This window comes from Mesocricetus auratus, unplaced genomic scaffold (genome assembly GCF_017639785.1).
Source record: "Mesocricetus auratus isolate SY011 unplaced genomic scaffold, BCM_Maur_2.0 Super-Scaffold_100019, whole genome shotgun sequence".
In the NCBI taxonomy this organism is placed as follows: Eukaryota; Metazoa; Chordata; class Mammalia; order Rodentia; family Cricetidae; genus Mesocricetus; species Mesocricetus auratus.
Genome location: NW_024429200.1, coordinates 6841299 through 6854720, shown reverse-complemented (window position 1 = coordinate 6854720; position 13422 = coordinate 6841299). Strand labels below are relative to the sequence as shown.

Genomic DNA, 13422 nt, shown 5'->3' with positions numbered 1-13422 from the left:
GTGAGCTGAGGGGGTGGGGGCTCTGGGGAAAACACCTAACGTCTAAGTGGGGCATCAGGAAGTGGAAGTCGAGAATCCAGGGCGTTCTATAGGCTTGAGAGGCCTGCGAGATGTCCCCAGTGGGCACACAGCCCGTTTCTGCAAGCAGAAGCTCGAGGGTAGAGCCCACACATCTAGAAATCGCTCCCTCTTGGCCAGGGACCCTTGAGTCCTGAGAGCCCCAGGGACAAGGTAGGCACTGTAACCTGCGCTCCTGCCAAGCATTGAAATGAGTCGCTTCCGGGAGCACCACTGCTCTAAGTAGGTGAAGTAACATTCCCTCCAGGGCTGCACTACCTGCCGTAAGCACTATATTCTGAGAAAGCAGATCCTCGGCTCCAGGGAGGTGGGCCATGCACTAGTCTCCCTGCCAGCTGTCACCCCACCCTTAGTACTTCCGGCTGTCCCTGTGATTCCCACGCAGCGTCTCCCGAAATATAAACTAGCCAGCCTGTGGGTGGGTTCTGGGTAACCTAAGTCATGGCACAACTCTATTGCTCATAATCTGCCCAACGGGGGCATGATCCTTTCAGCACTTAAAACCTGAAAATGTTCTCGCAAATCAAAATCCTCAGGTGAAAACATTAAAGGACGAAGACCCGCATCAGAAACACATGGAGTGTGGGCCGTGTGCCCTGCAGGCAGCGTCCCCAGCCCCAGGAGACCCACAGGCAGGTCCTGTACCTGCTGCTTCATGGTTTTTGTGTCCCATAGCAGCAGCTTGCCGGGAACCTGGTTCATGCCTTTGCTGCCAATATCCGGGGCCAAGGAGTCCGCCTGAGAGGTGAGGCTCGGAGCTGCGGCTGAACAGACGAAAGAGGCCCCGTTGGGGCTGCAGGCAAGAGACAGGATTCTGCAACACACACAGACTGGAGTCAGAAGGTCGCCACCGCAGCTCTGAGGTGAATCCCACTCCAGGAGGTCTGAGTTCCAGTGCGTGGGGAGGCTCCTGCTCACCTGGGCATTTCATCATTGATGTTGATTTCACAGAGGTTCTTCTTGGCCTCGGTGTCATAAAGACGAACCGTCCCCACACCACTGCCCAGGAGGAGCTGGAATGAGGAGAGACAGGAGGCTGAGGAGGATAGCACAGGGACCAGGGAGGGCCACCAGAGTGACAGACCAGGCCCACTCCCCTATGGTGTGGAGCTGGGCAGGCTGCTAGGGTGAGTTCCTTACGCACTTATCCAGGCAGTCAGAGAAGCTCTGGCTACAATGGACCTCACTTAAAATGCCATGAAGAGGGGCTGGAGAGATGGTCCATGGGTTAAGAAAACTAGCTTCTCTTCCAGAGGACCAGTTTCCATTCCCAACACCTAGCCAGCATCTCACAACCATCTAAACTGCAGTCCCGGGGGATCTGATGCCCTCTTCTGCCTCCTTGGGCACCAGACACATACGTAGTACATCGACATACATGCAGACAAAATATAAAATAAAGATTTTACTTTGGTTTTTGGATTTTGAGACAGGGTTTCTCTGTGTAACAGCCCTGGGTATCCTGGAACTCGCTCTGTAGACCAGGCTGGTCTCGAACCCCAGAGCTCTGCCTGCCTCTGCCTCTAGAGTACTGAGATTAAAGGTGTGCACCATCACCACCTACTTGATTAAATATGCTTTAAAAAAAAAAAGAATGTCACGAAGACATCAAAGCCAACCTTGAATAGATGCAAAACCACAGGCCATCTTCTTTGATCTAAATCTGGTCTGAGTGTCCTGGCAGCTTGGGATAGGACATTGAAGGGTTGGGACTAAGTAGAAGGTGATTAGACCACTCGGGCATTGCTCTCAGGCGAGATTAATGATGTGAATAAATAATAAAGTGAATCTGTTCTCTCTTTAGAGATGTTGTAAAGCAAGCTTTGCCCTAACTCCCTTTCTGGCTTCCTGTCTTGTCATGGGATCTTTCCACTTGGCACAAGCTCCAATCATGACGCAGGTGCTGCTACCAAGGAAGCCTTCACCAGAATTAAACAGATGCTGGAACGTGTTGTTGAACCTATAGAATTGTGGGCTAGATAAACTGCTTTTCTTCATAAAATATCCAGCCTCAAGTATGTTGTTATAGCGATAGAAAGCAGACTTCCACAGTGTCTGTGGAAGGGGAGAACACTCAGAAATATTCTAGATGGTTACCTGAGACCCTTTAACCCTTCTCTCCTTCCTTTCAGCTTTAAATCCCAGTTGTTCCAACCCTTTCTTCTCACTCCTACTTTTTCTACACATCCGTGGGTCTGGCCCTGGCCAGTCTTGGGCAGCAATGACTGTTCTATTTGCAGGACAGCTCTGGCCCTGCTTCCATCAAGGACACCAGAATACATAGTGGTCGCTGCCTCTGGGACCTCATTTGGGTGAGAGCTTAGAAGACAGTAACAGAAATTAATGCCAGAGCATCCAAGGTCTGGGGTGTCCCCCAGAATATTAGCTAGGCAATAGCTTCTGCACCCACTTAGCCAGCTAACACCAGTTCAGGGACAGTCCTGAGACAGGCAACCTACAAGGGCATTTCCTTCCTATGTTTTCTAGACATCTGGAAAAAAATCAGTGTCTGTCTCTTGGGCTGCAAGCAATCAAGTTTAATTTAACTGCCAACCCTGGCTCACATAGAAAGTCCATTGGGAAAATGAACACTGTGCCAGTCCTGGGGAGACTGGGCCTGTGGGAACCACAAACTAGAACACTGTCCCGTCACCGACATAAGCTACTTCTCTTTGTGCCTTATCGAGAGGAGAGGGTGCACTAACAATGTATCAGAAACATGGGGGATGGGGGAGCAGGGGCCTCCTGACACAGACTGGCAGACAAGGTCAAGTCTTCCATAGTCTCCAGGAATAACCGCATGGCCATCCCAAGCAGGATCCTAGATGTATGCTTCTGGCCCCACAACTCCCCAAGGAGGAGATTCAGTTTACCTCCTCAGCTTGGCCTGTCTAGAGCCTCCAAGACAGAACTTGTGAACAAGTTCTGCATGCAAAGGGCCACTTACCAGCCTGTCTCGCTTGGTGGCCCACTCTAGAGAGAGCAGTGGTGACTTAGAAATGGAGGACGCTTTGGTCTGCATGATGGAGTTGATGGACCACACTTTGATGACCCCATCGACGTCTAAGCTGGCAACTCTCCTACCAGAGCAGTCGACTCTGTGATGGGACAAAGGGAGGTGTTAGCGTCCTGGCCTCTAAGGCCACCAACAATACCGTCACTTTCCCAACTTTCCAATTGCATTAAAAACTAATGCTCAAGGCCTGCACTCAAAGGATGGGTGTAAACCACTCCAGAAACATCCATCCATCCATCCATCCATCCATCCATCCATCCATCCATCCAGGAAACACTACAGGGCATCAGGAACATGGCCTCCCTTTCTGACAGAAGCAAGTAAAGATCTTTATTGCATAAGCCTGGTGAACTGACTTAGATTCCTGAACCCAAAAGCGTGGAAGAACCAATTCCCAAGAGCTGTCCTTTGACCTCTATACGCATGCGTGCATTTACACACACAAGCACACATCGGCACGGCAAGAAATACATAAGTAAGCAAGCAGACAGGATACCAATGCACACTGTGCCATGCATGGCTGTGCAGGGAACACGTGAGGTGGACTGGGTCTCAGAGCGTGCCCCCAGGGCACCTGCCATCTGAGATTGGAGCTTCCCCCATTAGGCTCCAGGTCAACCCAAGGGCCAAGCACAGGTCAGGGTTGTCAAAACATGCAGCTGCCTATGCCTTGAGGGTTGTTCCTCAAGGCCCATGCTTTCACTGTGTTTAAATGCATACTTACACACGGTCGGTCAAAATCGCCACACACACACTAACACAAAGCAAAGAAAACTGAGTGGTCTGAGGGAGACCACTACAACAGTGGCGTCTGTCCAGCGGGACGCTACTGACCCTGTCAGGGGCACTTCCTGCCACGAGCATTCCCACACACTGCCTAGAAGCCCAGTCCCCCACTCCTGGGCCCACCTGCAGTGCATGATGGATGAATGGTGCTCCCCATACTCCTCCTGGCTCAGCACAATGAAGGGCTGCTCAGGGCGGCCTCCCTCAGAGCCCGCTGTGGACACCCGGGCCAGTGGCTCTGCTGGCCCCGTGTGGAGTTCCAGGCAGGGCTCAGCTTCTGGGCCACTGCCTTCCGGCTTCTTCTCTGTGCTCTGTGGCCAGCAAAGCAGGGACATGTCAGTTTACCAAGGGTCTCCTTCACCACACAAACACACTAGATGACTATGGGTGGTGACCGCCACGTGAGGTCAGCTCTGAGCTTCGAGAGCTACACACCAGCTCCCCTGGGAGAACAGGGCACCCGCTTCCTGGGAACTGCGATCGTCTCACAGGCCCTGGTTGGGGACCTTGACCTCTCTGAAGGGAATCAGCATGACTGCATCTTGTCTTGGTGCAGGCCAGACAGAGGTTAGTGTCTCAGTCGGGGTTACTATCGAGTGATGAAACACCATAGCCAAAGCAAGCTGAGGAGCAAAGTGTTTATTTGGCTTATGCTTCTACATCACTTTTCAAAGTCAATAGAAGTCAGGACAGGAACTCAAGCAGGCCAGGGACCTGGAGGCAGGAGAGGATGCAGAGGTCATGGAGGGGTGCTGCTTCCTGGCTTGCTTCCCATGGCTTGCTCAGCCTGCTTTCTTATAGAATCCAGGACCAGCAGCCCAGGGATGGCACCACCCATAATGGGCTGGGCCCTCCCACATCAATCACTAATTAGGAAAAATGCCCTACAGCAGTGGATCCCAACCTGTGGGTCTTGACCCCCATAGGGGTCACATATCAGATACCCTGCATATCAGGTATTTACATTATCATTCATAACAGTAGCAAAATGATGGTTATCAAGTAGCAATAAAATCCTTTTACGGTTGAGGGTCAGCACAACAGAGGAACTGTGTTAAATGGCTGCAGCATTAGGAAGGGTGAGAACCACTGCCCTACAGGCTTGCCTGCAGCCCGACATTATGGAGGCGTTTCTCTCAGTCATGGTTCTCTCCTCTCTGACTAGCTTGTGTCAAGTTCACACAAAACTAACCAGCACAACTGACCCCTTGTCAGCTAGACACACAAACACATCACTATTAGGCCACAACCTTTCCTTTCTTGTTCATCCCCAAGATCTCACATTAATAAAGACATCATAACATAAAACACTTCATAAACTCAAACACTTTAGAAGTTGTCTCTCTAAAAAGATCTCGTCTCTTTTAAAATCCAAAGTGCTGTAAAACTCCAGAATTCAAAGTCTGGTAGCTGTGAGTTCCTATAAAATAAAAAAAATAAATAAATACTTTCTCACTTCAAGAGAGAACCAGGACGTAGTCACAGTCTGAACAAAGCAAAACCAAACTCCAGCAGTGTAAACAACTCAATGTCCAACATCTGGGGTCCACTCAGGGTCTTCTGGGCTCCTCCAACCGGCTTCTCTGGCTCCGTTCTCTGCAGCACACAGCTGGTCTTCTAAGCTCTCGTAGGCTCCACTCCACGCCGCTGCCATTCTTAGTGGCTGTCCCGTGGTACTAGCATCTCCAAATTGTTGGCGTCTCTGCTACAAAATAGCCTCTCCTGGGCTCTCTTCATGGCGCCAAGCCTCAACTTCTCTTCGTGACCCCTTCAACCAAAGGGCTCCGGCTGCTACTGCGGCTGCACCTTCACCAGTGGCCTCTCCTGGCCTCTCACAGCGCCAAGCCTCAGTAGCTCTCCATGACCCCTGCACGACTTCAAAACCAGCACCACCTGGTGACTCTTAACTACCAAGTTTGGCTACCAGCCCGAGGGACAACCTTGACTGCCCCTGGAACACAGCTTCCGGTGGTGACTCTCAGGGAACATTTCCCAGAAGATTTCCTCAGTGATGCTGGTCTCTTCTTAATCACAGCTAATTTCTCAGCTGGCCAGCATCAATTGTCTCAGTAGAGCAAAGGTGTCTGTTCAATAGTGCTGGTCTCTTGGCCCCAACTGACCAAAACACACACTCTTAATTCAAAATAGCAAATATACAATGGCCCTGACAGTCTTTAAGTAACTTCAAATTTCCTTCTGAAACTTCACAAGCCAGGCCTCCCTCGTCTGCATTTCTCTCAGCATTCATTTCTTCCAAGCTCCCACAGAACAGCTCACCAAGCTTTGAATACTTGATGGATCTTCTCATCCAAAGTTCCAAGTTCTTCCACAATCTTCCCCAAAATAACATGGTCAGGTGTGTCACAGCAATACCCTACTATCCTGGTATAAGTTTCTGCCTGAAGTTCACTATTACCGTGATTAAACACCATGACCAAAGCAAGCTGAGGAGGATTTGACTTCCAACTTCACCGTTCATCATCAAAGGAATTCAGGATAAGAACTCAGACAGGACAGGAACCCGGAGTCAGGAGCTGATTCAGAGGCTATGGAAGGAGCTGCTTACAGGTTTGCTCCCTATGGCTTGTTCAGCCTGCTTTCTTACAGAACCGAGAACCACCAGCCCAGGGATGATGCCACCCACAATGGGCTAGGCCCTCCCAAATCAATCACCAGTTAAGAAAATGTCCTACAGGCTTTAGCCTGGTATTACTCAATCAAGGTCCCCTCCCCTCATATGACTATAGCTTGTGTCAAGTTTACATGAAACGAGCCAGCACAGGCGGGGAACAGAGTTTAACGAGAGTTGACTGAGGTTAGCCCCTGTGCTGAGTGACTCACAGTTTATCCCTGGCTTGTGTCCAGATGATGTTACCACTCTACTTACAGCTGTGGACACTGGACTGAGGCAGAAGCTAGGCGCCTTAGGGTACCAGTTGGCAGAGGGGAGAACTTGGGTGTGAAGCTAGATCTGTTGAGGGGTCTTGGCAGTGCACCTATGCTGGCCAGCATCTCCCCCTGATAAGGAAACCAAGGCCAATGGCCAGGTATGAGAGGCCTGACAACCTCCCCAGCAGTCCAGCATTTGCCTCCCTGTGGTACCAACTGTCCCTCCCCACAATCCTTTCAATGAACAAGAGGGCCCAACTGGGAGAAAGAATACAAGAGAGTGAGCTGGTGAGTCACTTGGACTTTTGACAGAAACAGCTCTCACTAGCAGCAAGAGCAGATGCTGTCTCACATTCTCAGAGCAAGAGACCTCTGTCTCTAGGGCTCTCCACAGGGAAGATACGGCTATAGCATCTTACTAAGCAAGGGCATGGCTGTCAGTGCAACAGCCACTCAGCAGGGACTCGGCGGAGCAGAGCAAAGGGATGCTGTGCCAGACTCTAAGGAGATCAAGTCTCTAGTCCCATGCTACCTCACACAGGTCACCCACGGGAAGGACTGGTGTACTGGGGTCCTCAGAACTCATAGAGACCTTTCTGACCCCACTTGAGGAAATGCTACGAGGTTAAAAGCAGGCAAAAGAGAACCCAAACCCCAGTGTGATAACTAACCAGGCTGGAGCAAGCCCTGCCTGGCAGCAGAACTCAGAGCAAACCCAAAGGGTCCCTCAGCAGCCTGGGCACCTATACCTGGGAGGAGGAGGAAGAGGAGGAGAGCAGCTCCCTCCTCTCCTTGCCATGGTCCTGCAGACGTCGTTGGCGCTGATGTGTCCAGCTGGCCTCCCCAGGCACTGGCCCGCTCACAAGGCTCTTCCCTTCCTTGGCTCCGGACACTGGGTCCTTTCCCTTGGTAGCCTAGAGGATGAGAAGCAGGCTGTGAAAAGTCTCTTCCAGGCTGTGCAGGCAGAGACTCTGGACCAGGAAGGAAACAAATGCCAGGGAACAGATTCTCTCCCCACCAACTTTTGGGAAAGACCCTCTGAGGCTGGCCTGGGCAGAAGGTTCAAACCAGTCAGGCAGGCCTCCAGACTGAGCTCCTCCTGGCCCGGTCACCCACTGGCCTCAGTGTGTAATCTCACCTACCAGACAGAAGCAGGGAGAATCTTTTCCATCCAATAGCAACCATCAACTTTTGTTACAGTCAAGGAATCCAGTATTTACTAGCAGGCCAGGTTCCACAATGGGTAAGATAAGTGTTTATATGTAGCATGTAACAACATTTGGGCAATATTAAATACACACACACACACATACACACACACACACACACACCAGCCAGTCTCCTCTACAGTGAAAAAGAAATACACTACTGTCTGTTGTTTGGGTCCAACTACAGGACTAAGCTGCCTATTGTGAACAAATAATAAAACGGGTGGGTGGTCTCAGTGGCAGAGCACTTGCCTAGCAGGCAGCAATAAGCCTTGGGTTCAATCTCAAGAGCAGCAAAATAAAACAAACAAATAGGCCAGAACCACTAAATCAATTGGTTTAAAAACCAACTAAACTACCAGACATTTTTAAGAGAACTTATCCAGGAACTCAAGGGTCTCTGTGTAAGATAAATTAGAAAGAAGAGGCAAATGACATTTTTCTGGCTCTTGTTTTTTCATTGCAAGAGCGGTAAGGTCCAAGTCTATGGCAAAAGCATGAATCTAGTACCCTCCGCCCTCCCCAAGACACCGCTCCCCTTTCCATAAGCAGTGGGAGGTGAAGATGGTGGTTAGCTGGGAGTGCTGGGGCAGCGTGGTAACCTCAAGTGCCAACCTTCACCACACAAATCTACCAGAGGGCAAGGAGTCCCTCCCCAAGGTTGTCCCGACTGCACTTCTGCGCTGCAGTACATGCATGCACATGTCTGTCTGTCTGTCTGTCTGTCTGCCCCCCCTCACACACACACACACACTCACGCGAGCGTGCGCGCGCGTTTTAATAATTTTTAATATGGACTAAGAGTCCATTTTATACACATCATGCTGGCAACGGCTCCAAGGTTGGGCACCAGATGCTGCTAGTGAGACTATGGAGAGCCAGGAACTCTCAACCACTCCCGAGGGAAATACAAACTGGTAAAACCCAAACGGAGACTGTAGGGAAGAAAGCGGTCTTTACGCTACCATTTCAGCAGGTCAGTGAGGCAGGAAGTGAGCAGGAACAGAAAGGCTAACACACAAGCGGCTAACAAACACAGTGAAAGTGAACACCTTCAAACAGATTCTAAAACGCCCGCTGAGACTCCGTGTGGGCAGGAAGATGCTGGAAGAACTGTGTACGCACTAGATGATGGCCCCAGCCCACCAGGGGACTCAGCCCCTTTGAGAGTTTCATTCACTCAATCATCAGACCTCCCTCATACTATAACCCTCATCTGACAGTGGCCGGCAGCCTGCCCAGGCCCTGGCTATTGACAACTAACGGTGAGTGTCTGCAAGGGCAGTTCTGACATCAGCCCCTCCTCGTTCTATGACGGGTTGGGTGCTCCTTATCCACCAAGCTGAAGACCACGGGTGTTTTGGGTTTCATTTTTTTCAGGCTTCAGAATATTTGCAGACATGTTATGAACTATCCTAGGGATGTGACCCACATCTAAACATGAAATGCACTTATGTTTTGCATACTTTTGATATACACAGCGTAAAGATGATCGTTTATAATAGTTTTAGAGGTCTGGGGATTTAGTGGCAGAGGCTTGCCTGTCATGCACTCAGCCCTGGATTTGGCCCCCAGTACTGGAAGACAAGTAACACAAACACCAACAAAACCCCCACCCTGGGTAGTTTGCATTCCACATCCCTAGACTACAGATACCTGACCTGTATAAGCAGAGCGCCTGGGGAACTGTTCTGCTGATAATTTCATTTAACAGACAGTAAAGGAAGAGGGAAAAGATCCACCATGCTGGGCTCATCCTGGACTTACATGGCTGGCTATGCTCATGTGACAAAAAGTCTAGGAGAGAAAGCGACTGCACTAGGATAGTGAAGAAAAGGGGATTTCAGCACACAGTGAGACACAGGCTGTGGCTCTGGGAACAATATCTCAGCGTATCCAAAAGGGAAAGGTCCCCATGTGTGGGACAGCAGACTGTTACAGTGGTGCACTAGGTCCTAAAGAGTAAAGCAAACCATTGCGACAGTGTGGGGACAGGGGCTGCAGAGGCATGAGGACCTGAGGGGAGCCCTACAACCCGCATTTCAAAAATAAAATACAATAAAGCCTGGCAGGGAAGTATGTGCTCATAAGCCCAGGGCTGCGGCAGCAGGGACAGGAGATCCCTGAGGATGGATGGCCAGCCACGATTTAGTGAGTTCTAGGCCAGTTGAGAGACCCTGCCTCAAAGAGCGGTGGGTGGTACCTGAGGAATGACACCCAAAGTTGTCCTCTGGCCTCCATGTATGCACCTGCACACACATGCACCTGCACACACATGCACCTGCACACACAGGCACCTGCACACACAGGCACCTGCACACACATGCACCTGCACACACAGGCACCTGCACACACATGCGCCTGTATACACATGCACCTGCACACACATGCACCTGCACACACATGCACCTGTACACACACATTTGCACCTGCACACACATGCACCTGCACACACAGGCATCTGCACACACATGCACCTGTATACACATGCAACTGTATACACACATTTGCATCTGTACACACACATTTGCACCTGCACACACAGGCACCTGCACACACAGGCACCTGCACACACAGGCACCTGCACACACAGGCACCTGCACACACAGGCACCTGCACACACATGCACCTGCACACACAGGCACCTGCACACACATGCGCCTGCACACACATGCACCTGCACACACATGCACCTGCACACACAGGCATCTGCACACACATGCACCTGTATACACATGCAACTGTATACACACATTTGCATCTGCACACACACATTTGCACCTATACACACATACACCTGCACACACAGGCACCTGCACACACAGGCACCTGTACACACATGCACCTGCACACACAGGCACCTGCACACACATTTGCACCTGCACACACAGGCACCTGCACACACACAGGCATCTGCACACACAGGCACCTGTACAAACATCAACACACAAAGTACTAGGTAAGCTAAATCACAGGCTGTGAGAAACCCTGACGATAATAGGCTAAGGACTTGGTGTGGAGCAGAAGAGCAAAGCGGGGAGGGTCTATCATGGGCTACGACTGCACACACATGCACCTGATAACAGATAAGGCAGAAGCGCTTGTCTCCTGTGGGTTTTCCTCTCCTGTCTTCATACATGGGGAATCAACTTCACTCATGACTGTTCCCCTCCAGACAGAAAGAAAGACACTCGCTGGTCTGCTAGAACCCTACAGGGCAAGGATGGTCAAGTTATACCGCTCAGACAAGGCCCATCTTAATTCCGAGAATTAGAAAGGTGCCAATAGCTTTGGACAGGTCTGGGAAGATACGTGCCAGTGAGTCAGAGTATCTGTTCCTAAAACGGGCTTGGGGGAGGTGGTGTGAGGATGAGGTCTGGTCAAGTTGGGACACTGCTGGGGACAAGGTCTGCTGTGGTCACGTGCTTCTTCAGATAATGATCTGAAACCAGAGGAACCAAAAAGGCAGGCACCCAGCAGGCACATTACATCTCTACATGGTTACCTGTCACGTGCTGTATCTGTGTTAGCCATAGACCATAGGGTATCCTGCCTCGGGACAGGAAGTGGGCAGAGGGAGACAGCACTGTAAGTCTCCTCTCCGCCCAGGAAGTAAGCAGAGTCCTTTCCTCTTTCAATGTGCGGTGTCGAGGGTGCCCAGTTCAGATGGCCACTTACAGGTGGTACAGAGCTGCTCATTCTCCGGCTGAGGCAGAGCACCCAGCAGGAAGACCCAGAAGATGGTGGCCCGAGCATAAAAACACTTGTCACACAAGTCCAATGACCTGAGTTAAAGCCCCAGACCCATGGCGGAAGGGGACAACTGGTCCCTGAAAACTGTCCTCTGACTTCCACACATGAGCCATGGTGTGTGTCCATGCTCATTATTTTTTTATTATTATTTTATCTTTAAAAAGAAAAGAAAAGGGAAATGAAAGGAAACCCTTCCCTCACAAATCGGGAAGGCAGGGGGGTTGTCCAATATATTACCACACCGGGGCCGCAAAACTTCTATTTTCCAAAATGAAAATACAAACAGGTACTAACAATGGACATGCAATAGGATAAGCAGAGAGGCCTTTCAACAACAGAGTATTGATACCAGAAGAACACAGGCCTAAGTTTGACCTCTCGACTGTGGCCAAGGAAGGGGAGACAGTGTCCGTCAGCTCTAACTGCATTGGGCACGAGATACCAATATGGCGGGTACCTGTGGGAGGCAGCTGTCCACGAAGCACTTTAGTAAACAGGCAAATGTGTGTCTAGGCACACATGTGTGCAACCTTAAAAATGTTTTCCATGGCGTAACTAGTCACTGGACGTTTTATTTTTTTATTTTTTTAAATTTTTATTTTATTTTTTTGGTTTTATGAGACAGGGTTTCTCTGTATTGTTTTGGAGGCTGTCCGTCCAGCCTGGCCTTGAACTCACAGAGATCCGCCTGCCTCTGCCTCCCGAGTACTGGGATTAAAGGCGTGCGCCACCACCGCCCGGCTCAGTGGAAGTTTTAAGGACAAACCTCATAGAAATCCCAGCTAGTGGCTGGGGCTGGAGAGAAGCTCAGTGGTTAAGAGCACTGGCCGCTCTTACAGAGGACCCAGGTTCAATTCCCAGCACCCACAGAGGGCCTCACAACCATCTGTAACTCCAATCCCAGGGAGCCCAACACCCTCTTCTGGCCTCTGCATGCACTAAGCATGCATGTGCTACACATACATACATACATGTTGGCAAACACATAAAATAAAAATAGATCTTAAAAAACAAAATCCTAACAAGTGGATCCACATAACAGTCCAGTGGTCTGAATTCTATGTGTTCATAATTTACCTGGCTCCCAACAGTTCAGGAGAGGTGTCTGTAGCCTGTCTTTCGTGATTTTCTCCTATTGGAGACAGGTACACCGCGGCTTGTCAGTGCCTCAGTAGATAACAGAAGGGTTCCGAAGTCACACAGTTCTTCCCAGAGAGCTGTTCAGCTTTGGTGAGAAACAGTCTCACCTGAAGACCAAGGTCACCCAGAAGACAGGGTCTCATAACACACAAACCATAGACACGCACCCTTTCTCAAGCACCCGGATCCATGGACACAGGCCCAGGCCAGCTGGCTGCTCTCTCTCATTCCATGACAGCCACATAAGGGCGGTCTCCACACTCAGGAAATCCCCGCCTGCCCTCCATGGCTCACTCAGTGTGTGTGAAAGGCCCAGAATTAGTCCTCAAGGGAAGGGTGCAGCAGAGAAGATTCCCAGCCTGCTGGCTACTGTTGACACTGTTACAGAGCCCCAAAGACTTTGGGAGCTGTGGTTTCATGGTGAGCCCCTCACTTCTACCTGCAGATTTCGACTAAAAGCCTGGAGGGTGTGTGTTCACAACGGTGTGAAGCCACATGTCATGGCTCTGCCCTGTAATCACAGCACTTGGAAGGCTGAGGCAGAAGGATTAC

General features: G+C 50.5%; 1 protein-coding gene across 2 annotated transcripts in view; it reads right to left on the bottom strand.

Annotated features, from left to right (window-relative positions):
• Wdr91 (WD repeat domain 91) overlaps window positions 1-13422 on the bottom strand; it is a 34593-nt gene that overhangs the window by 6785 nt on the left and 14386 nt on the right. For both annotated transcript variants that reach the window (XM_013122262.3, XM_005082391.4), the window contains 5 exons: window positions 7519-7683; window positions 4004-4191; window positions 3026-3176; window positions 997-1091; window positions 724-892 (listed from right to left, as the gene is read on the bottom strand). In XM_013122262.3, the coding sequence (XP_012977716.1) occupies window positions 724-892; window positions 997-1091; window positions 3026-3176; window positions 4004-4191; window positions 7519-7683 (768 nt within the window). The remainder of the gene's footprint in view (window positions 1-723; window positions 893-996; window positions 1092-3025; window positions 3177-4003; window positions 4192-7518; window positions 7684-13422) is intronic.